The 25,651-nt window shown below is 40.2% G+C and overlaps 1 protein-coding gene across 4 annotated transcripts; it reads left to right on the forward strand.

Moving 5' to 3' along the window:
• Window positions 1–331: 331 nt before the first annotated feature.
• Window positions 332–24,265, forward strand: CLSPN (claspin). 4 transcript variants are annotated; one of them, XM_067533676.1, is made up of 25 exons: window positions 332–519; window positions 1,845–1,980; window positions 3,893–4,362; window positions 4,786–4,953; window positions 5,360–5,449; window positions 5,716–5,788; window positions 6,376–6,484; window positions 8,026–8,573; window positions 10,168–10,359; window positions 11,603–11,781; window positions 12,716–12,918; window positions 13,451–13,515; window positions 14,006–14,211; window positions 14,756–14,916; window positions 15,794–16,020; window positions 16,289–16,403; window positions 17,146–17,230; window positions 17,573–17,673; window positions 18,209–18,373; window positions 18,494–18,615; window positions 20,527–20,654; window positions 21,264–21,369; window positions 22,059–22,141; window positions 22,343–22,504; window positions 22,908–24,265. In XM_067533676.1, exons 1-25 carry the CDS (start codon window positions 508–510, stop codon window positions 23,022–23,024), a joined length of 4,023 nt encoding a protein of 1,340 aa, XP_067389777.1. In that variant the 5' UTR covers window positions 332–507; the 3' UTR covers window positions 23,025–24,265. The 4 variants fall into 4 exon arrangements, with proteins under 4 accessions (XP_067389777.1, XP_067389778.1, XP_067389779.1 ...); XM_067533677.1 differs by having other exon boundaries at window positions 14,009–14,211; XM_067533678.1 differs by lacking the exon at window positions 10,168–10,359.
• The last annotated feature ends 1,386 nt before the right edge of the window (window positions 24,266–25,651 follow it).

Below are 25,651 nucleotides of genomic sequence, written 5' to 3' on the forward strand. Positions count from 1 at the left end.
GCCCTCATTGGCGCAAGAGCCCCGCGCTCTGTCCCCGTGCCTAGGCCCGGCCCGGCCCCTGCGTACAGAGCCGTCGGCGCGCGCACCGCGCTGAGGCGACTGAGGCATCTCTAGCCTGCCTGACGAAGGCGAGGGCAGGGGAGGAGATTGGAGGGGAGGGGAATTGACGCTGCTAAGGCACCAATAGGGTGCTGGAAGGGCGGGGTCTTCTGTTTCAGAGCCGATTGCGATTGGTCCGCAGAGCAGCGGAGGGGGCAGGCGAAGCTAGCCAGTCATCCAATGGGACGCTGAGTAGGCGGGGCTGTAGGGGAGAGAGCGCGCTGTGATTGGCCCGAGGTAGTGGGCGGGGCCATCTCAGGCAGAGCGCGAAGAATCGAAGGGTTTACTCGGGCCGGGGTTGGCTGGCTTCTTGGACTTGGCTTTAACGGCGGAGGCTGAGGAGAACCGGGGACCCCTGAGGGGCAGCCAGCGTCAAAGGTCCTGATCGCCACCGGACAGCCAGAGGCCATGGCGGTTGAGGTAAGCCCGTCCGGTCTGGTCGGCCTGGGAGGGGATGCTGGGGTGCAGCGACCTCCACCCCCTTCCCTTCCCTACGGCTCGGTTCCGAGTGACTGGATCTCCCGCCCGCCGCAGTTGGTGGCGGGGGACTACGACTCCCGGCATGCACTGCGGCTACCGGGGAGGCGGTGCGTCCCGGCGTGCACCGCAGCTTCCACGGAAACTAGTACAGGCCCAGCCTGTACCGCGCCTATGTAAGGACTACACTTCCCAGCGTGCATTTCGGCATTCGCAGCTAAGCGGCCTGCCCAAATGCATGCTGGGAGTCTGGTATGTCCTGGCTGCGCTCATTGGCCTAGGCTGGGTGCCTGGGCTCCTGCTGGTGGGATGCTGGTGTTGCCTGGGCTCTGAGCCTGATTAAAGGATAGTCGTTCAAATCCCTACACTCTCGCTGCACTGGATGGACAATTGCATGCCTGAGTCATGTTCCCACTGATGCCCGCTAATTATGACAGACGTACTCAGAGAGCGTGAGACCCACACACAACACACAAGGAGTCTCCAAACTATGAGATTTGGGGGTGCAGATGTGTTGGGGTGGCATCTGGTTTTGAATGTCATAGACTGCATTTAGTCTGTGGCCTGGGCTTGTGCCCTTCTCTAATTTCTACTTCTTCGCTGGTCCTGCCTGCCGTATAGACCATGGAGGTCCTTGGCTGCTCTTTATGTCAAAGGCATGTTTTTCCTGTTGATGGTAGTGTACATTAAGAACTCCTATGTCCTGCTCAATATTATCCCTCCATCATCTTCATCAGATGCCAAAAGGATGGCCTAAGAAATGTTTAGTTGGTCTGTCTTCTGTCATCTTAACTATGTGCCTTGCTGCTGAAGTTGTTGGGGTTTCGCTACATTTCTCCATTACACAGAATAATAATTAATGACCTGGAATGGAATGATCTTAATTGCTCACATAATTTGGGATGACTTTGTTTTTTGTCAAATTACTTAAAGTTGGAAGTGTTAATATGTCAGATGAAAGTTGCAAGTTTCTCCTGGCTTTTTGTGGTGTCTCAAGCAGTGATCATCAAGCAGTGTTTCGGTACAATGTTTGATTTTGCTTTGATACTTTTAATGAGTTCATCAGTTAATCAACTTTATACAGTAATAAAAGGTGCATGCAACATAATCTTTCAGTTGAATGAACTGAATTCCTAAAGGGTTAAAGTGATAACATTTCAATATGTCATGTGTAATCCAATTTGATGTATTGGGATGAAATTGAATTCAATGAGTCATCTCTGTTAAGACACTTATACTATATTAAGGTAAATATTCTTGGTTTCTAGCTTCATTCAGAAGTAGAGGATCTGAAATCTGACTTGCAGAAAACCTTTGACAGTGACTCTGACAGTGGACAAGGCAGCTGTGAAGCAACCTCTCCAAGACAATCCAACAAGGGAACTGCATCTCTTGGTGACATAGGTCTGTAATACTGTCAGGTCTCTTTTTTGGGGGTTTTGGTTTTAAAAATTGGGTATTGTACTTTGCATTTATAGGTGTTTCCTTTGCAGAAAGCTGAGAGAATGTGGTCTTGGACTATCTGCCTTTCAGAAGTCACACACTTGCTTTGCTAACCCTTGATTATTTTTTCTATGCTACCTGCATAGGCTGCTTATTTTTCTTCCATTTATACAGACTTTAATTATGAGATTTTTACATTTAAAAAAAACCAACTTCAGAGCAATCACTAACAACATACATAGTATACTCACAAGTGTTTTCCTAAATATTACAGGAGAAAATAGTTCATAACTGTCATTTGCAGTCTGACACCACTTGGCTCCCTAACATTTCAATCCAAAACAGCATACAGCACTTATGTATGATGTAACTTAGAAAAACTACACCAATACTGTATTACTAATCAAAATACATGAACGTATAAAAATACAGCTGGTCTGAATTCAAAGTGCCCTTTTGGCTACTCAGGATAAGAGTGGAAATGTGAAGGTGGGAGAAGGGCAATAGTTGAGATTGAGGAGGAGAAATGATGAGTAGAGTGTTGGAAATAAACAGGTAAGATATTCTTTTTATGACTTGCATAGCCCAGCAAGGCAGATTCAACAGAGTTAACGCTAATGGTTCGGTGTGTGTGATATTTCTCCTAAACTTACACCTACCCAGTCTGGCCAAATTTTCAAAAGCTGTTGTGGAGAAAGGGAGAGTATAGCGCTGATGCCTAGCAGAGGAGCATTTGTCTGTAGAAGTTCTATTTGAAAAGTGTTGCATCTTCTGATGTTGCAAGAAGAATGCTCAGAGCTCAGTGGATAAGTGTAACAGTGCTTTTTTATAAGCTTTCACTTTAAGATAACACTGTTGTAGGGATAGTTCCCTATTAAAGTTAAAGCTCAGTGATGTTTCCTTTACCTGGTATGGCTGGATGGGTAAATGACAGGATAAAATATGATTCTGAAAGCTCACTTTGTTTCATGTCTACTGGATAAATCAGTTCTTTCCTGATACTTAAAATTTGAGAGTTTTGTTTTTTCAGTAAGTATTATACACTTACCACTTTTAAATCTGAATTCATTAGTAATTTTATGAAGTTTTGGACTGCAGGCTTTTTTACATATGAAAAATTCTAAACTAATATTGCATTTAAATAACATTTATAAAACACCATAATTAAAGTGCAGCCAAGGTTTCTGCTGAACAACACTGCACTCTTCTCCCTGCACCTTTCTGAAATATGGAACATCAGCACTCCAGACTCAAACATAGAAAACCAGGAAATGTTCAGTTAAGGTCCCCCACATAGCCTTGAAAAGAAAATTAATGTTGCAAGAAAAATAAACCACAAACATACACAAACTAGTTAAGGTGAGAATACACACTTAAAAAAATTAATTATTGTATAACAGAAGAGGAAGCTTTCACAGTGACTTGTATGAGACTAGTCACTTGGGTAAAATTATGTACCTGTTTAAATATTTGCAGGATTGGGGCCATAGTGTGTCTATTATAATTCATTTAATATATTACTATTTGCTTTAGTGATAGAAAATAGTTTAGTCTCCAGGAATGCCACTAAAAACTAAAGTAGTTTTGGGATGGTTCTAGATTACTTTAAGGGTGGATAATTACACTTCTAAACTTCGGATAATTGCATATATTATGCCATTGGGCGGGAGGGAATGGGTTTTCAAAGTACAGATTAAATTTGATTTGCCTGATGTACTAAACTGTCATTGGCATTTGTGAGACTTCAGTGGATAAGAAATGTCCCAGAGAAATGTGTTTTGGCATGCTGCACGAACTAATAATTTGTCAATTAACATGTCTTTTTTAAAAAAACGTGATGTGTACCATAAAGAGTGTAATGTATTTCCAATAGATTCAGAGGAGGAGATCTTTGTGAGTAAAAAATCAAAAAGCAAGAAGGTGCTTCAGGACAGTGAGAGTGAAGGGGAAGAGGAACACATTTCTCCTGAGAAGACTAACATGGTGGATGGAGATGTGGAAAGCAAGGTGCAAAATGAGAACATTTTTGCCCAGAAGAACAAAAAATCTCATCGGATTCGCCAGGCTCTGCAGGACAGCGATGAGAGTGACACTGGTGACCTGTTGCATCCTGAAAACCTTGAAATAGATGTGACATCTGAATTGACTAAGGATGAGTTAGGCTCACAAGTGAAGAAACCTGCGGAGATGTCCGTGAAATCTCGGAAAAAATACAAAAACCATAAAAATGATTTTGAGGAAGAAACAGCCAAAGTGATAGGGAAATCAAGACGGAAGATGGAAAAAGAAAGAAAAATGGAGGCTATTAGACAACTGAAGAAGGAAAAGAAACACAAACAGGAGGTATAAATGTTTACTTGCAAACATTTCTTTTATTTTCAGCTGTTAAATTACAGCATATGGTGATGGTCTGTACGTCTCCAACATAATGTGTTGTTGGACAACAGTAAGTTGGACTTCCACACAGGGGCCCAGAAGACAGGGTTTTTCGCTGGTGGTTTTTAAGTAATTGTGTTGTGAACCTGCCTCCATAAATTAGCATATCTACTTTTGGAATGCTAAAATGTCAACATGACTGGCCTACAGAATTTAAAAGATTTTGTTTTGGGGATGATGTAATGATGATGGGATGAGTGTTTTTTGTTTAATTTTTTGTTTTTAGAATTTTGCTAATGACCCTGAAATCATGATGATATCTTTCAAATATTTTAAAATAAACTTGCAAATTAAAATAGTTCTTTGTACTTTAACTCTTATGCTGACCAGGAGGACGGCAGTGAAAGATACCCTTTTAATGATAGTGGGTGTCTTCTTGCTGACAAAGAACTCTTTGAGAATGATTTAGAGGAGGAGGAAAAGGATCCCCTTCTTGAAGATGAAGAGTCACTAGAATCAATAAGAGCTGCTGTGAAAGACAAAATGAAAAAACATAAGGTAACATACTTTATTATAACCTTAAACTATTCTTTGTAGAGGGTATTGTACCTGAGCATGTAACACAAGCTTTTGGTGACACTGATGTGCTTCTACTTTTACCAAAAGTGAAAGAAAATTAGTCCCTGGTATCATCTTGCTCCTTAGAGGTATAGGGATATTAATGCCTTCTCTAAGGAGCAGTGTCATAGAAAATTCCAAAAATAGTATTACAACAGAAGCACTAGAGGCACCTAAAGAAGTTGCAGTACAACTGAACAGTAGTTGACACAGGTTTATGAAAATGTTTGCTGATCGTATTTCAAGACTGAAAATAATTGTACAAAGTTATCTGGTTGCAGGCTTCTTTGCTCTTGACAGCCCTCCTTTGTTTTGAAATTAATAGAGTTCTTTTTATCAATTGTAGAGTAAAGATCTGTTTTCTGAGCGTGAAGCCTACAAATGTGTATTTGATGATGAGTATGAGGAACCTACATTAAAAGGACCCAAAAGAAAGGTGGAATATTTCATGATTCATATCTGTTGGTTTTTAACTCAGTAGTTCATTATAATTGTATTTGAAGTTTTTCTGTGTTGCTCCTCATCAAAGTGTCTTATTCTTCTCTGATTTGGTTCTTGGTTTTTTAAAGTCTGCTCCAACTGTTAGTACTTTCCTCTGTTTTCCTGCTGTTAGAAAGAAGAAAACTATTTATTTAGCAATATAGATAAAACTTCTGCATTTCAGTCCTGTGGCTTCAAGAGTCTTTCTTTTCTCTGTTTAAGGAGCGGAAGGCAGCACGATTAAGTAAAGAAGCCATTAAACGATTGCATAGTGAGACCCAGCGACTTGTTAGAGGTAAAACCTAAACTCTTTGGTGTAAGGGCGTGTGTGAGCTTTTAAAATATCTTCAGGAGAGCAGCAGAAACAGCTGAGAGGCCAGATTCTGCTGTTGCTTAGCATGAACTATTCAGGACCTAAACTGGATAGGCTGCACAACAGTTTTTGCCAAAATCTTGTTCAGGGATGGTCTCTCAGTGCAAGCAAGATCTTTGGTTGGAGCTTGAAACTTGCTTTTACACAACTGTGGGAAGTCACTTGCAGTCTTTTAAAAGCTACCCTTGAGCTACATGTAACTGACTTGGTGTGAGCCAGGCACTTAGTTGCAACAGATTTTAGAACTGGTCTTATCATTCTGTTCCTGATGGCTCAATCTGCTTTCTTATGAGTCTCTGTGCATGTTGCACTCTTTGCTCTTCATTACAAGAAACTGGGGATTGGGAAGAGGTCCTACAGATACCACCTTTATTCAGCATTACGCTTTGCTGTTCACCTCTGCTCTGACATTTTACATTGGAAAATACTTGTCCCAAGAGCAAATCGGATTTTTAAAAAATACATGTTGTTTTGATGTACAACTTAAACGATTTTTCCCCCTTTGGCAGAATCGTCTCTGTCTCTCCCATATCATATGCCTGAGACCAAAACCATTCATGAGTTCTTCAAGTGTAGACCTCGACCAGCCTGCCAGGGAAATGCTATGGCATTGCTAAAGTAAGGACCAAGCTTATCTCATAGTCTTTCTCTTTCCTAAGTTGGGGCTCTCAGTCTTCCTGAAGCAGACTTGGTCCATGTTATGAAGAAGTTATCTAATATACAGCTTCCCTTCCTGTTTGCAACCACATAGGCCTTCCACCTTTCCTTTTTAATCCCCTACTGCTTCTATGGCAACTATAGTGATTGCTTCTGGGGGAAAGTAATACTAGAGTAGTATTTAGTGTTTTTAACTATCCTTTTAATGCAGTTTAACAGCTGGAAACAAGAAATATCACCATGGGACTAGCCAACTCTTCACAGACCCCCAGCAAGAGTGATTATTGATCACCAATGTGCCACAGACTACAGTCTGAGAGCCGGTGTTCTAAGCGGCAAACCTGCTGGTTTAGCACCTAGTATGTAATAGCAGGACACATCTGTTTTTCCCTGAATAGACTTATTTACCAGCTAGTCTCTGACAGAAGGGAAATGAAAATCCTCAGTTATATTGTACTTGCTATACAGAAGTAAAATTTGAAAGGAACAGCCACAAGAATTTAGACTAGCATATGTCCCATTCTCCCATCACAGATCACTGCTGTGGCTTAAGTCTCCCTGCTCAATTTAAAACCAAATACTATTTCAGAAGATGTGATGTACACTGAAATAAAGAGTATTCAGGGTGCAGTCAGTAGCCTTTTTCCTTTCATTAAAACAAATGAAATCCAGAGAATCCTACATTAATGTAAATCAGTGGTTGAGATTTTAAATGCCCAAATGTCAAGCTATTTAATGTTATGCTTCCTACAGCCACCCTAACTTGATATTATTGAATTTGCATAGTGAATTAGTGATTTGTGTTACTGTGTGGAGTATTATACATAGACGTTCAATTACAATGTACAGTAATATCAAATAATTGATATTTGTAATGTGGTATGGGAACCAATACATTTCTAGGCTTCAGGGCATCTAATAACTGAATTACAATATTGCATTAATTTAGCTGACTTCAACTGAATGTGTTAATTAAGCAGGATTTATTGAGCACCCCTGCTTAACTCTAGTTGACCCCCCTCCCCAATCTCCCCTCCACCACAAATTTAGGGAAAGTTGGGATTGGGATCCAAACTTTGTGTTTGGGTCATCTTCTGTTTTTAAATAGTGTAGCTGAATTGTATTATTGTATTCCACAGTGGCTACAAAATCTCTCAGGAATTACATTATCACACCTTGGATTAAGTTAATTTACTTACCACTTGACTTTGCACCCTTTAGAATGAATCTATTGTAACTCCTCATAGTAAAAATGTGCCAGATTAATTTTTGTCCGTTTTTAAAATGGAATTTGAAAAGGAGGATAGGTTTAAAATAAACAGCAGTTATGAATGATGATTTTCTCCCCCCTCCCTCCAAAACTAATTTTTTGAGGACAATAAATAGAACATGATTTCTTTGCCTCAAGTTTGCTTTATGCTTTTCTCACATTTAACAGTAGCCATGTTAAGGGCAGATGTGCTATGTTTTGGTTGGTGACTTCATTTTTCTGCCTTTGGTAGGTCCACTAAATATCAGCCCTGTCTAAATGAAGAAAGTGCAGCCACTAGGAACTCAACTGTAAATTGCAGCAATAATCAGACTGACGAGGCTGAGCAGCCAGCAGCAAGGGAACTGGACCTGGAGTTTAATAAGGATATTGATGTTACTGTTGTGGACAAACCTTCCTCTGATATGGTGGAGAATGTGACAGAAAACTGTGATGAGAAGCACAAGGAGGACGGTGCTTCAGATATTGCTGAGAGCCCTACAACTGCTGGTACTTCAGAGGAACAGCAGGAGTCTGGCCTACTCAGTAATGAATGTAGTGCACAAATGGACAGTGAAATTCCTTTGGCATCAGAAGAATGTGCTGATGTACATAGAGAGGACCAGTCACCAAAAATAGGCATAGAACATGAAGTACCAGTGGTGGGGATTCAGCATGAAAAAATACGGAAGTCCAAACTGGATAAACTTCGGGAGCTGGGAGTGGATCTATCCATCAAGCCAAGACTTTGCTCTGATAATGATTCCTTCATTATCCTTGATGAACCTAAATCAAACAAAGGTACCATATTACCTGTTGCAAACTGCTAGATTTTACAACTAAGCAGGGTCAAGTCAGAGCTTAGATCAGAGGTCCCCAAATTGTTGGGGGGCCCAGAGGAATGTTCGGGGGGTGCGGCGGGACCCATGTCAGCACCCATGGGGGTGGGGTGGAAGCTCCACCCAACTCCGCTCTGCCCCCAGTTCTGCTCTGTCCCCAGGTCCAGGCTGCAGCTCTGCTTCTGGCCTCGGCCCTGCCCCTTATCCTCGGGCCATGATTGTGGCCCAGCTGAGGCTCTGCTCCCAGTCATAGACCCACCCGCAGCTGCAGCCCCAGCCTTGGCCCCTGGCTCCTGGACTCATCCCTAACCTCAGCCCTGCTCCTGTCCTCAGGCTCCGTCCCCATCTCCATCTCCCAACTGCAGCTGGAGGTAGCGGGGCATGAACAGGGGTAAAGGGGGGCAGGGGGCATGAGCTAAAAAGTTTGGGGACCACTGACTTAGTTGGTAGAACTCTGAGGAACAGCTAGAAGCTGGTGAATCAGAAGTGGGCAGGCACTTTTTCCTTTGAGGAGAACTAATGTTATAGCATAGTCCTGGCTGTGCTGGTGGCTGTACTTTCTTTCAAATGAGATTTAAAATCAGAAATCCTGATCCTTTGTGATTGTTAAAGATCCCTCAAAACTGTCAATAAGAGCTTAATGATATTTTGCCTACTTCAATTCTTCCTGCAGTTCAAGTTAAATAAAGTGGCATTCGCTTTCTGTACTAAGCAGGGAGGCCAACATTTTTCAACTTGGGTGCCTAAAATTAGGTCTCTAAATCTTTTTATTCAGGTATCTCAGTAAGTGACCTGACTTTCAGAGAGGACGAACATGAGCACCTCCTGATGACCTCATTAGAAGTCATGGCTGCACAGCAAACGAAAATCAGGCTGTCTTATTTAGCACTATAAGGATATAGATGTCTAGCTTTAGGCACCCAAGCTTGAAAAGTTCAGCTATGTTTCAGTTGTGGGTAGGTGCTCCCGTGTCAGTTTGAGTTTGCATAGCACTTTGAGGTCCTATAACCATAATTCTAGTAAGTTTACATACCTTTATTAACAGCATTCAGACTATTCTTTAAATTATACAGGAGCATGGCCTGTGCCAAGAAATGACTCCTCTGCTATCAACCTGAATTTAAATACATATGTCAGCAGAACACTGGAAACCTCTGATCATACCGGGGGGGGGGGGTGTCCATTAATGAAATGGGATGACGATACCCAAATCTCCAGGGAGTAATTTGGTGTTTTTTAAGGTGTTCAGCTAGTATCTGATCATATGCCCAAATATTAAAGCAAGCCATCTTAAGTGCATGGTTGAGCAGAGAGATCCTGAGATGGTCCTCTGTTACTAATGTTGTTTTCAAATCAATTAATGTTGATCCCTCTTACACACTGGATGCTGAAGTACTTTAAAACTTTTTTGTTTTTTATAAAATCTTACTTTAGAAACTCATGTTACAACTGTATATATAAAAAATGCCTGAAATTATTAGGTTTTTGCTGCCTTAAACTAACTTCATCTTAGCAGGAATTTTTCTTATGACCTTAAATATAATATGTTTTTTAAGAACTGGAAGCTCTGAAAACACGTTTCTTGAAACACACACTTCACACAGCCAAGTCAAAAACTGAACGGACTGTGAACTTGAGCATTATTCGTAAAGAGACCACTGCTGAGGGAAAGGAAGAGCTAAAAGCAGCTGTGGTGCCGGTGACTTTGGCTACAGAAAATCTAGACGAAACAGTCCATGCAAAGCCAGGTATATTTGGGGTGAGGGTCGTAGATGTTGAGTTGGAAAACAAGTGTATTTTCTTTCCTAAGAGACTTCTCTGGTGTCTAATATCCTACATGTTTACTGGAAGCCCAGGCTTGAACAAAATACAAGGATAAAATAATTCAGCATGTCCTCTGGATCTTCTAGTGTCTTGTTTTACCTGTGTCTGCCTTGTTGATTATAAGCTTCCTTGGGCAAGAATGGTCTTAGATTGTTTCATGCAAAGTGCTGAATATGTCAACAACTAAAACTACATGCTTGCTTCAGTTTCACAATGAGCTGCAATCAATATATAAGTAATTTTGAAGAAAAACATCCAGATTCTCTAACCGGGTGATCATGGTCAATAGAACATAAGGGCATTTAATCTGTGATTCTCTTTGCAATTGCAACCATATCTTCCCACAAAAAATATCTAAAATACAAATGAGAGAATCCCTGCTTCCAGAATTAACAGGCATTGTTCCAGGTAGGTATATTTTTCTAACCAGCATGGCATGTTAGAAGCTAGAAAAAGTAACTCTTGAACTGTGTTGGCTATTGAAGAGGATGTTGCCCTGTGCCATAATTTTGCCATCGGCCCTCTGGAATCTCGCCCTGCCCCACGATTTCATATAAAACATATTTATCCTCAATATCAACAGTACATCAAACATCTACATAAAATGTGAAGATTAACCCTCTTGTGATAGTTATACTTATTAGCACTTTCATCCTTGTTGCAATTCTTAATACAGCCTGTTTATGTATCGGAACATTTTATTTGCATGTGTTGAAAATGATAAATATATGGGAAACTTAATTTGAATCACCTATAATATTTAAATGTTAGAGGAAGGTAATTTGTCCTTCAGCATGCATGCTTTCTAGCTGTTGGTGAAATATTTCATTTGCCCAGGGCAACTGGAAGTCCTGCTCCCATAGGAAGCAAGCGAAAGAAGAACCCTTTGCTAACTCATGGGGCTGTGCCAGTGGCATTTGTGGGTAATTATGAATTATCAGGAAGATTCCTCAAATTGTTACCTCTCTAAATGGAGTTATTTAGGCTAGGAGGTTTAGCTCTTCTAATCAGCAGATCAATTCAGAAAACCTTTTTTTAAAATAAAGCACTTATGTCTTTAGTCTTCTTTCTGTGTATGTAGTTATATTAAGTTGTGTGCTTGCAGCTGCAAAGTTTAAGGCTGCATTGTAGTGCATCTAATGTATTCATTTATTCATTTCTGTCCAGGTGAAAAGCTACAAGTGCTGAAGGCTAAACTACAGGAGGCCATGAAACTCCGCAGGATTGAGGAACGCCAGAAGCGACAAGCACTGCTTAAACTGGATAATGAGGACATGTGTGAGGAGGAGGAAGAGGAAGAGGAAGAAATGACGGATGAGTCTGAGGAAGAGGAATGCAACCCAGAGGTGTATACACAGCACTTTACATAACTTTGTCAATGTCTAATGTCTGCTGACTGCTCATAATTAACAGGGAAATGAGAGAAATCAGAGTTTTGTGCAATATTAATATTGCACAATATGCCAGATAAAGACCATTCTTTGACACTAAAAATACTGTAATTAGAATGTTCAAGGTTCTAAGACCTCATAGTTCAGTATCCAAAAGCTTTTTTTTTTTTTTTTTTTTTTAAATACCTGTCTTTTCCTGACTGTTCAGTGACACTAGCATCTGGCTATTAAGTGATCATTACCAGTGCATATGCTAGCTCAGGTTGACCTCAAACACTTGAAATATATGAATAGTCAGAATCTTCTACAAATTATTACAGCATTTTATTGGCTGATTGATCCTCTTAGCAACTTAGCCCTTTTTGCTGCTTAGAATAAATATTCGATTTGCCTTACCAGTTCAAATAACTCACCTCTCAGTTTAGGTATGCTACCTCCAGCATTGACCAATATCTGATCCTTCACACAGAAGTGAAGATGTCTCACCTAGCCAAGTAAACAAGATTATAAAATATATATATATTTTAAATTGCTCCATTTTGAGTGATGCTAGTATTTTCAGCTCCTGGCTGCAAGAGGTTTGATTCCAACAGGATGGCTGAAGACTTAGCTGAGATCTCTTGGCTGATCTCAGAGATGCATTAGTGTCAGTCTTGGAGGCTAGACATTCTTTACAAACAGTTATAAAAGGGTCAGAATGGCTTCGTTGTTCTAAGCCACTTCAGAGCAGGCACTGGAATAGAGAAGTCCAGGAGTTGGAAACATCCTTCAGTTCTCCCCTTAATAATTCCACATTAGAACTGGGTGTGTAAAGGTATGCAGTTTAAGTAGATGGTCAAAACAATAATTCCTGCTGTCTCCTTACATGGATTTGTGTTGGGTTTTTTAGACTGTAGAATTCCTTCTTGGTGAGGCAGAGGAAGATAATGAGGAACTGGAAGAGAAGGGTATTGAAGATGGCGATAAAGAAACTGACAAAGAATCAGTTGATGAGGAAAGGTTGGACAAGTCTGTGCATTGTGATTCTGTTCCCAAACCTCCCTCAACAGAGTCTACATTGCTGCTGTTCAAGGACAACTCCTCCAAAATGGGGTAAATAAACCAGTCTTTAGAAACGGTGATCCCAGCCTGCCCTAACTATGCAGTTAATCTGTTAATCTGATTAACATACACATAGATATTTGATTTGAGAACTAGTGGATAGGTGCATGTGTTTAAATATAAGGATGCCTGCTGTCTCTTTCACCATTTGTGGTAATTTTTAGGAGTGTTTTTGTATCCTTTGTGATTGCAATAGCCACATATGAAAATAATAGTTTGCATATGAAAGCAACACTATGATAGCATTGATATTTTGAGATAGTTTCCCAGACCTGAAGAAGAGCTCTGCGTAAGCTCGAAAACTTCTCTATCACCGACAGATGTTGGTCCAGTAAAAGATATTACCTCACCCACCTTGTCTCAATGAATATCCTTGTCATTTGGCAGAAGAATCCACTTCCTAATGGCAGTGTATTCAGCATATTTCACATGTGTTACCTTGTCTATAAAAGACCAGGCCTGATAGTTAAAGTACACAAAACAAACCTTGATTAAAAATGTTTGTTTGTTTAATAAATTGCAGATATTCTCTTCCTGATGAAAAAGCTGATTTGGAGGAAGTTCCAGGCAAAAGACCTAGCAAATTAGGTAAAGTGGAACTGCTGCTTAAAAAGCAAGCATTTTTCTCTGGGATTTTCAGTTCTGCACACAAGTGATTTGCACACTTCTGCATCTAGAATACCATTGGTGTGTCTCGCTATCACGTGCTTGCACTGGGGCTGTGAAATACTGCCTTGCCCTTTTTACTAAAAACTTTAAAACCTGCCGGCTCTCTCTTTGTGATAGGGCTTGGACTAGGGCTCCTAATACAACGTGATGCAAGAAGTTTTGAAGCTAAAGTGCTCCAGGATGTGGGATTTGAATTGTAAAATGTCATTTGATTAGACATTTTAAGGAAACTGCTAGTGCCACACTAGTTGTAACTTATCCTGGAATTCGAAATTCACTGTCAACTATTGAGGCACGTGGCTCTTGTGCTGACGCAGCCAATGTAACTCTTACCATTCCTTAGTTTGTCTGCACTCATAGCACAGTGGCATTCCGAAAACTCATTTTAAACAGCTGCTTTCTTCCTTAGAAGATGATGATTCATTTTCACTGCCAACTTCGGCGAAAGAGAGCAGCCACAACAGCAGCTTTGAGTTGATTGGGTCCATGATTCCATCATACCAGCCTTGTAACAAACAGATGGCACGTGGGGGCAATTTTCTATCTGCAGTGGGAGGTTTCAGGTCTTCCTCTCCAGCTTTCTTCAAAACAAGCTTTCTCAGTTCTGCTTCCAAGGTAAGCTTCCTCCCCGACCTTTTCTCCCTTCGTTGCACTCCTCTTACAACTTCCTATGTTCTGTGACTGAAGTCCAAGATGCCTTTTATACGTCAAGAATGTAAGTGCGACAGACAACAGCCAGTCAGTGTCCCCTCTGGTTAATTGGGATTTAATCAAAGCAGAATCTTGGTCTTGACTGATAGATATCTATTTGAAAAATCCATATTCGAACAAATAAGGGTGACTTATTAAATACATAAATCAAATTCTATACATTCAAAAAGTATTGAAGGAAACCCATTGCTAAGTAATCTGTTTTTGATAACTCTGCATGAATTATACAAAAGTATTCATATGGGCTATATGACAACTCACACTAACACATTCTTAACTAGGTAGCAGAACAATCAGACACTTGCTAACATTCTTTTAATCTGTTTAAAATGGCACAAACATTAACCTTTTTGCTTCCAATTTGTGGGACTGAAAAGATTAAGTGTTTATATTCTAGTTCATTATCGTATCTTGTGAATTTTTATCTTGATTTTTTTCCCCTGATTAGAGTTCAGGAAAGATGTCGGAGCCCTCTCTTCCCATAGAGGATTCCCAGGATCTGTACAATGCTTCTCCTGAGCCCAAAAGCTTATTTCCAGGAGCTGGAGAATCACAGTTTCAGTTTTCTTTGGAAGATGATACTCAGAGCCAACTGCTTGATGCAGATGGGTAGGTTATTGGTATACATCTGTCAGGGATTGCATGCTATGTCTGTTAACAGTAGAATCACAGATTTCAGTGGGTTCTTGCTCCCGTAGGTTACATGAAGAGGCAGGCTAGTTAAATGGCTTTGTGGCCTTTCATGTTATGTTATGCTTTACACAGTACGATTGGCCCAACAATGGAGTGGCTAGTATATTGAGTCCCGAAGGTGCCAATGCATGTGTCTGTCCCTCACAAATTTTTAGTTTGTATTTTGCAAGGTTTTTTTAATCCCTCTTTAAAAGCCCTCCACAAATCTGGAGTAGGTCTAGGTTTGAATTAATTTTTTATCTTCTGGGTTTCAGTGCAGTATTCATTTGCTGAAACAGTGGTTAAGATCAGAAACCATGTAATAATTAAAATCTCCTTAATCAGCTGATCTGTTGACAGCTATTAACTTTACTGACTAAAAAGACTTGAACACATTTTACTGTTGCTAGCCATTGCAGAGCCATTACACCTTTGGCAGAGCAAGCTGGATTTTATTCTGCATCCTACATCACCACACCGGCTACGTTCCCTTGGCAGAACCATTCCTACTGGCATCAGGAGTTGGAAAACAGCTGGATCCTCTTATTCCAGATTGAGTTTGCAAGACTGGCAGTTAGAGAAGCCATCTACCTCCTTAAATTGAGCAAAGTTGAGCTAGAGTCAATGAGAGGCAAACATGGAACTCCTACAATGTCATGCTTGGTCATGCTATAACTGAGTGTTAAGATTCTTTTTGGGAGTGCTGCTTTGTCTCTCTAGATAGGTCCTCTGCATAGGTGGAAAGGCACAATTCTCCAGTATGTAGTGGGTATTAAATTGTAGTTGCTAACTTCTAAATAACATTTACTTTCAGGTTCTTGAATGTTGGGCACCACAGAAATAAGTATCAGTCCTCAAAGCATCAGCTATCTCTGGCTAGTATGGATGAGAATGCAATGGATGCCAACATGGATGAGTTGTTGGATTTGTGTTCTGGGCAATTTAGGAGTCAGGCTGAGCACACTCCGAATGCTAATAGTGGCAAAAAACAAAACATGGAAGAACTGCTCAATCTCTGTTCAGGGAAATTCATCTCTCAAAGTAAGTCGCGAATTCTGTTCCCAGTGACCTTGATTTGTGACTTGTGGGAGCAAATCTCAGTTTAAAAAAAGTCTCATACTAACCAATCCTTCAGTGCTGGTCACTCCTAAGGAATTTTAATCGTGTACTTGGAACCAAAGAGTTTAGAGTGCTTTAACTTTTTTGGAATCTTTATAGACATATGTTGACTATCATTTCCAAGACATACAATGACATTCCAAAGGCCGAAAGGAAGCTGTCTGAGTTGCTCTTTTGTTTCTTTCTGTAGCAACTTCTCCAGTCTGGGCATCTTCAACATCCTCTAAGCCAGAAAAAGAGAGTGACACAGATGATCCAATGGCAGAAGCACTAGCACTTTGTTCAGGCTCCTTCCCAACTGACAGGTTGGCATTACAGGAGTTCTAGGTCTGCATGGTGATCGTGGTCTGACTTCACTTCTGGTGTGTCTGACTCTGATTCAACACCAGTTCAAAATGCTATGGACACAAATGTGGTTTGCCTTGGAGGTGAAGGAGTCAAGTATCTCAATGCTTAACAGTTATTCCTTTGACTAGTGCTATGGTAGAGCTGAGAGGCTCCTCAGCCAGTATAGTTCCCTACATCCATTGTGAAGAAAAGGAGTCTCTACCGCTATTGATGGTGGAGGAGGCAAGTGGGTAGAGAATTTTGATCAAATCTAGAGCACAGGATTAGGTAATAAGATTCTTGGGTTCTGTTCCCAGTTCCCTGTTGATGAAAGAACTGTGGGCAAGTAACTAACTTCTGCACCTTAATTTTCCTCGTCATTTTAAACTGGTCTGATTCATGTGTATTTAACAAGGCTGTTATGAGGCTTAATTATTTAAAACGTACCAGGATACTCATAGGAGCATTCCAATTTTACTGAAGGGGAAACTAACACACAAAAGTTAATTACTTGCCCATGTTACTCCCATTAATGTTAATGGGGAATTAAGCACCTAAAACTCCATGCTACACACTGCTGGGAGATTGCAAGATTTCAGATGCTGTCATGGGTAATTGCTTGTCACTAGTTCATTCAGCAGTTAAAACCCTGCTTCAGTCTATTTCCTATCCATTGCTGGAGATCAGTTGTAAGTGTGTGATGTGGTTCGATTTTTGTAGGGAAGGGGAAGATGAGGAGGAGCAGGCAGAAGAATTTGGCAATTTTCAGCTCTTAACAGATGACCATGCCTTTGATAGCGAGGAGGTGAGTATTGACGGAATGAAGTGTTAACTTCAGAGCTCTGCCCATGAGCATTCCCTTTACTTTCTCCGTGCGCTATCCATTTGTGCAAAACTCTAATCTTCCAGCCTAGACTACTGAAATCGCTGAAGGTCAGCATTTGGGGCAGTGTAAAAAGTGCTGATTTAGAATTCTGAGGTCCTAGGTAAAATATCTTGGTTTTGTGAATACTTAGACTAGAACCTCCTGGATATTTCTCTGTTGGTTGATTTGTTTTTATCCATTGAAAAACTGAGGTTGTAGGGAGTAAATAATCTACTGAAGAATCGTAGGAATTTCTGAAAACTCTTTCTTCTTGACTGATAGGATGAAAAAAGTGAAGGTGATGAGAGAAGTGAAGATGAAGCAGAAGTTAGTGATGATGAAGAGGAGCTGTTGAGAAAAAGACGGAGCTTAAAGAAAAAATTGTGAGTAAATTTTTGTCCCTATCTGAACTGCCAGAAAAGCAGTACCAAGTCACTAGAAACTTAGTTAATAGTTAAGAGTCAGAGTTGAAAGAGCTATTAAGGAGCTAGTAATCTTTAAAAATAAAGACCAGGATAAAAGGAACAATGATTTTTTTGTTTTTGTTGAAATAGTAGTTCTCTTAATATTGCTCATGACTTAAGTGGGTGCCAAAGTACATATTTTGCAAGTGAAATGACCTTGTTTTTTTCCTAGTAGGCAGTTCCAATCTTGTAAAATGAGCAACTGGCAAGAAAGCTCAGGACTAGAATAATAGTGGGTGCTGCAGGACTGAGGTGAAGTAAACTGGCAGATCTTCCGCACTTCCATGTGCTCTAAAACTTGAATAACTTAATCAAATTGAAAATGAAAACTGAATCATAGCATCTCTAGTTTAGCATACACAGTAGTTCCAGAAAGATTTTGCTTTTGCTTTCAAAGATTCATGTGATGCAGCTAAACAATCTAACTTTAACTCCTTTGGAAATTCTCTTCAAGAAAACTGCAGGATTTCTTGGAAAATGAGGCAGAGCTGTCGGGGAGTGAAATAGGAAGTGAGGATGAATATGATGGTGAAGAGCTGGATGAATACGAAGAAGAGATTCTTGATGAAGAACTCCCTACTGAAGTGGAACTACAAGCTCAAATTAATAAAATACACATGTCAGTAGCAATCCTAGTATACTTATACAGTGCAGCAGTTGCACATCTAAAGTTATAATAGGTTTTAATCTGGAACTGCACAACTAACCTAGGCTTCTCTCCCTTGGACAATAACATTAGGAAGGCGATGCTTGATGATGATAAGCGTCAGTTACGCTTGTACCAAGAGAGATACCTTGCTGATGGAGACCTGTACAGTGATGGTCCAGGGCGAATGAGAAGATTCAAATGGAAAAACATAGGTATAATGTTGGTATATTAATCTTGTATTGTAGAGCAAGAAATACAGTGGGGGATGTTGGGGTAAGAAACGCTTCAGTAAGTACTTTAATATGAAGCTTAAGGTTGTAAGATCTACTGAGCCCTAGTTTGTTTTTTTTTTTTAAAACCACTCATGTTGTTTGTAACTGGGTGGGAGATTCACTTTGACTTCTCTTGCCTGGTTTCAGACCACAGTAGAACCTTGACTTAAAAAGTCTGAAAATGAAACCATTTAAAGTCATTTTTGAGTCACATGCTAGTGCAAACAGAACACTCCAGGGGAATCCATGACTTCAAGCTAATATGAAAAAAGAACTTTTAAAAAAAATAGTAGCTGGTGCAAAGATTCTCCCAGTCTTAAGTGGTTTTAAGTCCCACCATCTAACTAAAATAGAATATAGAAGCTTTGTATTGCTTTTCTGTAGGCTAAATCCAGAAGACAGTAAACAGAAAGCTGTTGGGCATGGCTTTGGTTCTTTTAGTTAAGGGGTGGTATGAGTATATAGAATGACCCCCATTATAGGTTGTCTGCAGGACTTGAACCTGTGACTTTCAGCACAGGCCTCTGCCACTTGGAGTGGCTCAGAGCATCTCCAATCACTTTTTGTCATCAGTAGGCTCTTACCCTATGTGTGTAGCCACTAGAGGGGGATATAACATAGCCAGTTTGCTACACACAAATACTTAATATTTTTAGCAAGGCTTCATATGTTGCTGTTCTGGACTCCCAAAGGACAATGCTATTGTGACAAGATACAGTCTATATTTTCCCTCAGTATCTTTCCTTTAAAGAATCACTATTTTTTTTCAGGTGTTGTGAAGTGAGGAATTCAGTGCCCCTTGCTGGATTTTGTAACTCTTCTACTCTGTTGTGAAACATCCCTGTTGTCTCTGCATTTTGGCACAGATCTATTAAACACTCTTCCTATTGACTGCCATGGCCCATTTGCGTGGGAGCAGGGGGAATGGTTAGTTGGACAAAAGGAAAAATCCTACAGAAATTTTGATTTTTATATTTCCGTTGGAAATGGGCGATACTCAAATTGTTCTTGATGGCTTGGTTTTATGGTTTATTCTTGGGTATGGCATAGCAAACTTAATTTGCTGCGGTGAGATCCCTTGCATAACAACTTCTGCGGCTTTATTCATAATAGTACAGGCTGGAGACTGACTTATGTGCTGTGTGTACAAACTGCACAGGGAATGTTTCTGCTAATTTTGGTGTCCGTAAGGAGTAAGTAGTAGACTGTAGCAATTGTAAATATATTTTCCCTTGGCTACTAAGTTATCTTGTATGTTTAAACAAGAATGTGGTTTACATAGACATAAAAACACACATTTTGTCTGCAGAATGCTCAAGTGCCCAGGTTTAGTTCTTTACACTTACACTGTTTAAAGTTGGCCAAATGGCATTAATCTTGTCGAATGATGCTTTCTAAAACTCCTTACAGGAAACATTTTCCACTGGTTATTTCATCACTGTTTTGCTAAACACTTTGGTTCCATCTGTCATCCATCTAAATGAGAGGAAGCATTCTGCATGTAATTCACTTCAGAGATCCATTGCCAAGAGTTATTTAGTAGGAGAGAATTCAGGATTTCATTGCAACTTAACTAGTTCTAATAGCTTGTGGTGGTGGTGGGTTTTAGTTTTTGCTTGGTTTGCATTGCTTCTGAAATTCTCACTGATTTCTGGTGAGGAGAGAAGTTTTTAACCCTTTCCTAAACTCCGTGTGTGCATGTTATACTTACTACCTTCTTAAACAAAACAGATGCGCTCTGTGAAACCTCTTTGGAAGTAAATGTTTCTTTTTAATGGACAGGAGAGCTCATCTGCATTCCTCATGCCCCTCTATGATTGGGAGAATTAACTACGGTCTCTTCTGTTCTAGATGATGCTTCTCAGATGGATTTGTTTCACAAAGACTCCGATAATGATGAGATTGAAGAACAGCTTGATGAGACGGAGACAAAATGGAGAAAGGAGCGATTTGAACGGGAGCAGTGGCTCCGTGAGCAGGTATTGTGTTAGTCTGCAGAAAGGCCGACTGCTTAACATTTCTGTATAGCAGTAACAAAGCATGATAGGCTGTTGGCAGAGCTCTCCTATTTGTTGGTCCCATTAGTTAAAAACCACATAAGTATAGTTTACACTTCTCCCTTACATAGCACCTTTTTGCTTTGCTACAGCAAAGCACTTCCAAAAGAATTAATTGTGGACCTCATCTCCCTCCTGCAACTTGGCAAGTAGTTCCTCGTCTGTCAAACTGGCCTAATGAGAGGCTTCTCAAAAGTCATGCACCGAGTTGGTGGCAGAGCCAGAAATCCTCATTCCAATGCTTATAAACTTCCAGGCCAAGCTGCTTTAATTAACATAGGGTCTGAAGAATTAAATCTGGTATCTTGAAGCGCAGACTGTTGTAATAGATAAAAAGGTGGTGGTGGTGGTGGTGGTGATGACGATGATGCTAAAAGACCTGAAAACTGTAGGAAACTTCACATGCTGGTTTATCGTAAAACTGAAGTAGTAAAGAGAGTATGTTCAAGTCACTGAATGAAATCTGCATTCTGACTCTTGTCATTGCTTATTTATTGACTTACCAGTCTAAAAAACATCTATTTTTATCAGATAGAGAAAGGAAAAAATGAAGGGGAGGAGGAAGAAGACATTGGTGAAGATAGTCAGTTCATGAAATTAGCAAAGAAGGTGACTGCTAAGTCCCTGCAGAAGAAAGGTAGGTTTGCTTCACGTTGAAGTGGCATCCAGGAAGAAAGAAATCCTTGATTAGCTACTGACCATTTCAAGCGCTGGTGAAAGTTGCTATTAGACTGGATATCTCCAGTAACTCCCCCCCATGGCAGTGCAGGGATGGGCTCCAAGTTCGTTAGTGCTTTGACTCGTCTAGCACTAAGAGATGCAGCTGCGATCTTAATGAGCAGCAGACATTTTTCTTTGCTAAAATATTTCTTTTCCATTAATTTAAAAAAAAAACTTACAGTATGGCAATATGTCTCTCTTTTGGTCACTGCCTCAGAAAGAATCTTTGTGTAATGACATTCAACACAGCACACGATTTCCTAGAGTGCATACTGCTTAAGGAAAAATTGCATAATGTGGTTTAAATCAGATACTATATTCCATTTTTAACTTACACATGGCAAAAATGTGATTCTGAGACTGCATAACTACTTCAAAAATAAACAAGTTCCCTGTCAGGTGATAAAGAATTCATTGCCTGTGTCTGTTAGCTATCAGTTATATGGCTCATTGGTCAGTTTAAAACAGAATTCTGTCTGCAGCATTTATTGGAACAGGGCTGCTATCACTTGTGAGTATTTCCCTGTCTGGAACAAAAATCTATTCTTTCTAATGGTATTCAGGAACTGAATTTATTTTCTGTTGTTTTTTTTTTTTTTCCACCAGCAAACTCTGCATCAGCTGTACAGGAAACAAAATCACTACCAAGAAATCCCTTTGAAACATTCAGACCTGCCAGCGACCCCCAGGTTGGTACCTTCATGGCATGAATTTGGAGGTGTATTTTCATGTTGCATCTACAGAATGCATTTAAAAATACAGATACCTGATGACTGATCAGTTACAGAAGGGATTTGGGGCATGTGGGTGCAAGGTGGTCTTTAAAGAACTGCAGTATATTAAAATTATTCATGTAATGTGTTACTGTGAAATTCATTGGTTGTCTTCAGCTAAAGAATGGATCACTTCTGAACAGACCTAAAGCTGTCCTTCAAAAGCTTGCAGCCATGTCCAACCTTAATCCAAATGCTCCCCGAAACTCACGAAACTTCGTCTTCCAAACACTTTCTCCAGTCAAGAGTGAAGCGGCAAAGCAGAAATCAAAACCCCAGGTATAGATTTGTGTGGCATGTGCTAATCGTGTCAAGTTGCATAAAGTGTTGTCTTGTTAAAGTATGTTCAGTTATTGGCTGGATTCTTACTGAATTTTAGAATGGGCAGGTACAAAATCCCGATAGGCAGATGGGAACAGCGACACCTTGAACGTCATTGCAAAATATTTTCTTAATGTATCTTACAAATGTGTCTTTGTAACATATAGCACTATGCAAAAAGTAGTAAGAGCTGTTTGTGTGCATTGTCTGAAATAGGGGACCAAATGGGAAACCAAGTGGAATATTTGGGATTAGGATGCGCATATGTATGCTCATTTGGAGGGTGGTGATGGGAAATTTTGTTGTAGCTGACCTGCATATTCACAGATTTCCATTGCCAAGATACCATGTTCCCTTACAGGTGAAGAAAAGAGGACTTACAGTGATGGTAACACCCTCACCCAAACGGTCCAGGACTGATGATGCTGCAGCACAAGGAAACCAGAGTCGAAGCATATTCCAATTCTTGGAGAGCTGAATGTTTGTCTGTTTGGGGCCAGTAACTGCATTTGGTCTTGTTACCAGTCACAGTATGTGCTTTGCAAATCTCTAGCTTCAAGCACCAAGGGAAAACTATTCTCTTTTGTCTGGCTTCTTCTTACCTATGTCAATCACTCTAACAACTGCAGACAGTGTTGCCAGAGGAGTCTTTATGTATCCCATGAGGGCTTTCCCAGTGTTCCAGGACAACCAGGAAAACTTCCAACAACAACAAAAATCCATGCTTTGTCTGGGCAGAGACCGAGTTAATACTTTATGCCAAAGCATTACTGAAGTTACACTACAGGCCGCAGACCTTGTGGAGTACAACTCCTCAAATGTTTTGACACTGTCACTTCCTCCTGACAATTCTGTTAGTGGAGTAATCTGTTTTTAGGGTAACTGCACCACCTCTGTAATGATATATAAAGGGCCTAGGGCTGCATTATTGGGTGGTTGGAGGGCGGTGTGGTGTCCATAATAGCAATGGTTTGCACACTGTTTACAATTGCAGTATTAACGTATTGCTCCCTTCTTTTTATACCTACTGCTTTCTCTAATGCTGATCATCTATAGACTTGTAAACTGAAACCTCTTGGGATATCATTTTAAATACTTAACTCTTCTTCTTTTATAGAACAGCAGTGTAGCTTTTCTTTTCCCTCCCACTCTAGTTACCTTTTACAGCTAAACTTCACATACATGTAGACATGATGGGATGGTGTGTGTGTGTGTCTGAAAACCTTTCTACACAAATGAAGACCTTTTTTTAAAATTGCCTGTTGCCTTGTTTTGGACCAAGGTGCAGTTTTTCATGAGAATTCACCCTTTATAGTGCAGACAGAAATGTGAGGCCTTCTTTAGAATGAAGAAACAAGATTTTATACTAAAGAAGAACCACTGTTCCCAACTATCCTAAATTCTGAGGCAGAAACAAAAACTTGGAAGACCAATAAGAGTGTACAAACATGCACCTGGCTACAATGTGAATGTGTGAAACTAAAATCTAACTCATTGCAACATTCAGGCTAATTCTTAAAGACTCGGCATGTTCCTAAGACTTGATTTGAAATGCTCAAGATGATGTCTTGGTCACAGAAGAATCCTGAGTTGTACATTTTGTAATTTCATAAGCACACTTTTGTGTGTGGGTGGTGTAAAATATTTTAATGTATATTGTGTTTATAAGGAACTAATGGTACTGTTGGAGTGCAATTTACAATAAATGTGTGATTTTAATTTTCTGTGGAAGTTAAAATTAATTGACAACATCTCACACAGCCATGTGCAAGTATTGCAGAGACGACATTTATTTACCGAGCTAGCTTTCTCTGTTACCATTGCCACACTAAAGGGCCCTGCTACGGGCTTGCACAAAGAGGAACTGCTGCAGTACAAGGTGTCTTTTACTCCATGTAAGGTCTTTCATATCGGTTATATTTGCATATACATTCTTGGACCTGAGAGTAAATTTCCTTAGCTTCCTCTTTTAATAGGTTGGTTTTGTTAGTTTCTAAACAACGACTTTCATTGCTGGCTAAAAGTGCATTTACTGCCACGCTCAGGTTACCAGTTCAAATCTGGCCATCTTGATAGCTGGTACTGGAGGTGTGATTCCCAGCTCAAGCAGATATACGCATGTTAGCTCTCATTGCGCTAGCGTGCTAAAAATAGTAGCATAGCCACACGAGCCTGGGCTAGCGAGCCCAAGCTTGCATTCATGGGGTCCGGGTGGGATTAGACTCTGACTAGCACAGGCACCTAGGCAAGAGCCAGTGGCTCTGTCTGTCTCTTGGTGCACTTTTTCACTCATTAAATATATTCAAATAAATACTTGCACCTCTGTAACTTGTCTTTAGTTTACAGAATGTTAATGAAGTCTATCTATTCCCCCCACTCTCCCACAGGTTAATTAAACACAGATTAGCACAGCCAGTTACATTCTGTGTAGAGTGGCTGTAATTGGGTTTAGTTCTTGCTGTGGTAGTGAGAGACCATGCCCTCTGACCAAAAGGTAAGGGGTGTGTCTTGGCTATAGGCAGGTTACGGCGTGTTAATCATTTACCTTAGGAGTATAATATGGTGCACCATCTCCTACTCACAGATATTAAAACATAATAGCAGCTGTTGAAGGGAATGTGATCAGTATGCTTCTATAGAATATTCCTGTCTTGTATTGTGGGTTTTTTTTTTTTTAATTGTTTGCAATGCTGAAACCCAATCAGGATTGAAATCCTATTGTGCTGGGTGCAGTATAGACACACAGGGTATATATTTTTAAAATCTATTTCCAGTCTTGACTATCCTTTGTGTGAATGTGTTAAGATTCTTGGTTGAAAGGTGCTGCAGAATTGCAAAGTTTGTTTTCTAAGAAAGCTACTTTTTTCAACCTTTCCAGTACAGTACCCATTGCTGGCCTGCAGACTGACGATCTGGGTCATACAGACACTGGTGCACTTTATGTAATTCTGTGGTATTCACAAAGTGTGCATTAGGTGGGACAATCCAGAGGGCTCCTAGCACGTTTCTTGGTAATTCCATGATCTCTATCTGGATTTTGGGGATTTTAGCCATCAAGTTTGACTACTGCGTCTCAGTGGAGAAAATGCAGAAGGATGAGTTTTA

This window comes from Emydura macquarii, unplaced genomic scaffold (genome assembly GCF_026122565.2).
Source record: "Emydura macquarii macquarii isolate MOO-44397 ecotype Brisbane River unplaced genomic scaffold, CSIRO-AGI_Emac_v2 contig_3348, whole genome shotgun sequence".
NCBI classification, from domain to species: Eukaryota; Metazoa; Chordata; order Testudines; family Chelidae; genus Emydura; species Emydura macquarii.

Bases quoted from the DNA above. Each gene is read 5' to 3' on its own strand.
- CLSPN (XM_067533676.1), top strand. The intron at 1,981-3,892 runs GTCTGTAATACT...TATTTCCAATAG, and splicing joins TGCATCTCTTGGTGACATAG to ATTCAGAGGAGGAGATCTTT. The intron at 21,370-22,058 runs GTAGGTTTGCTT...TTTTTCCACCAG, and splicing joins TAAGTCCCTGCAGAAGAAAG to CAAACTCTGCATCAGCTGTA.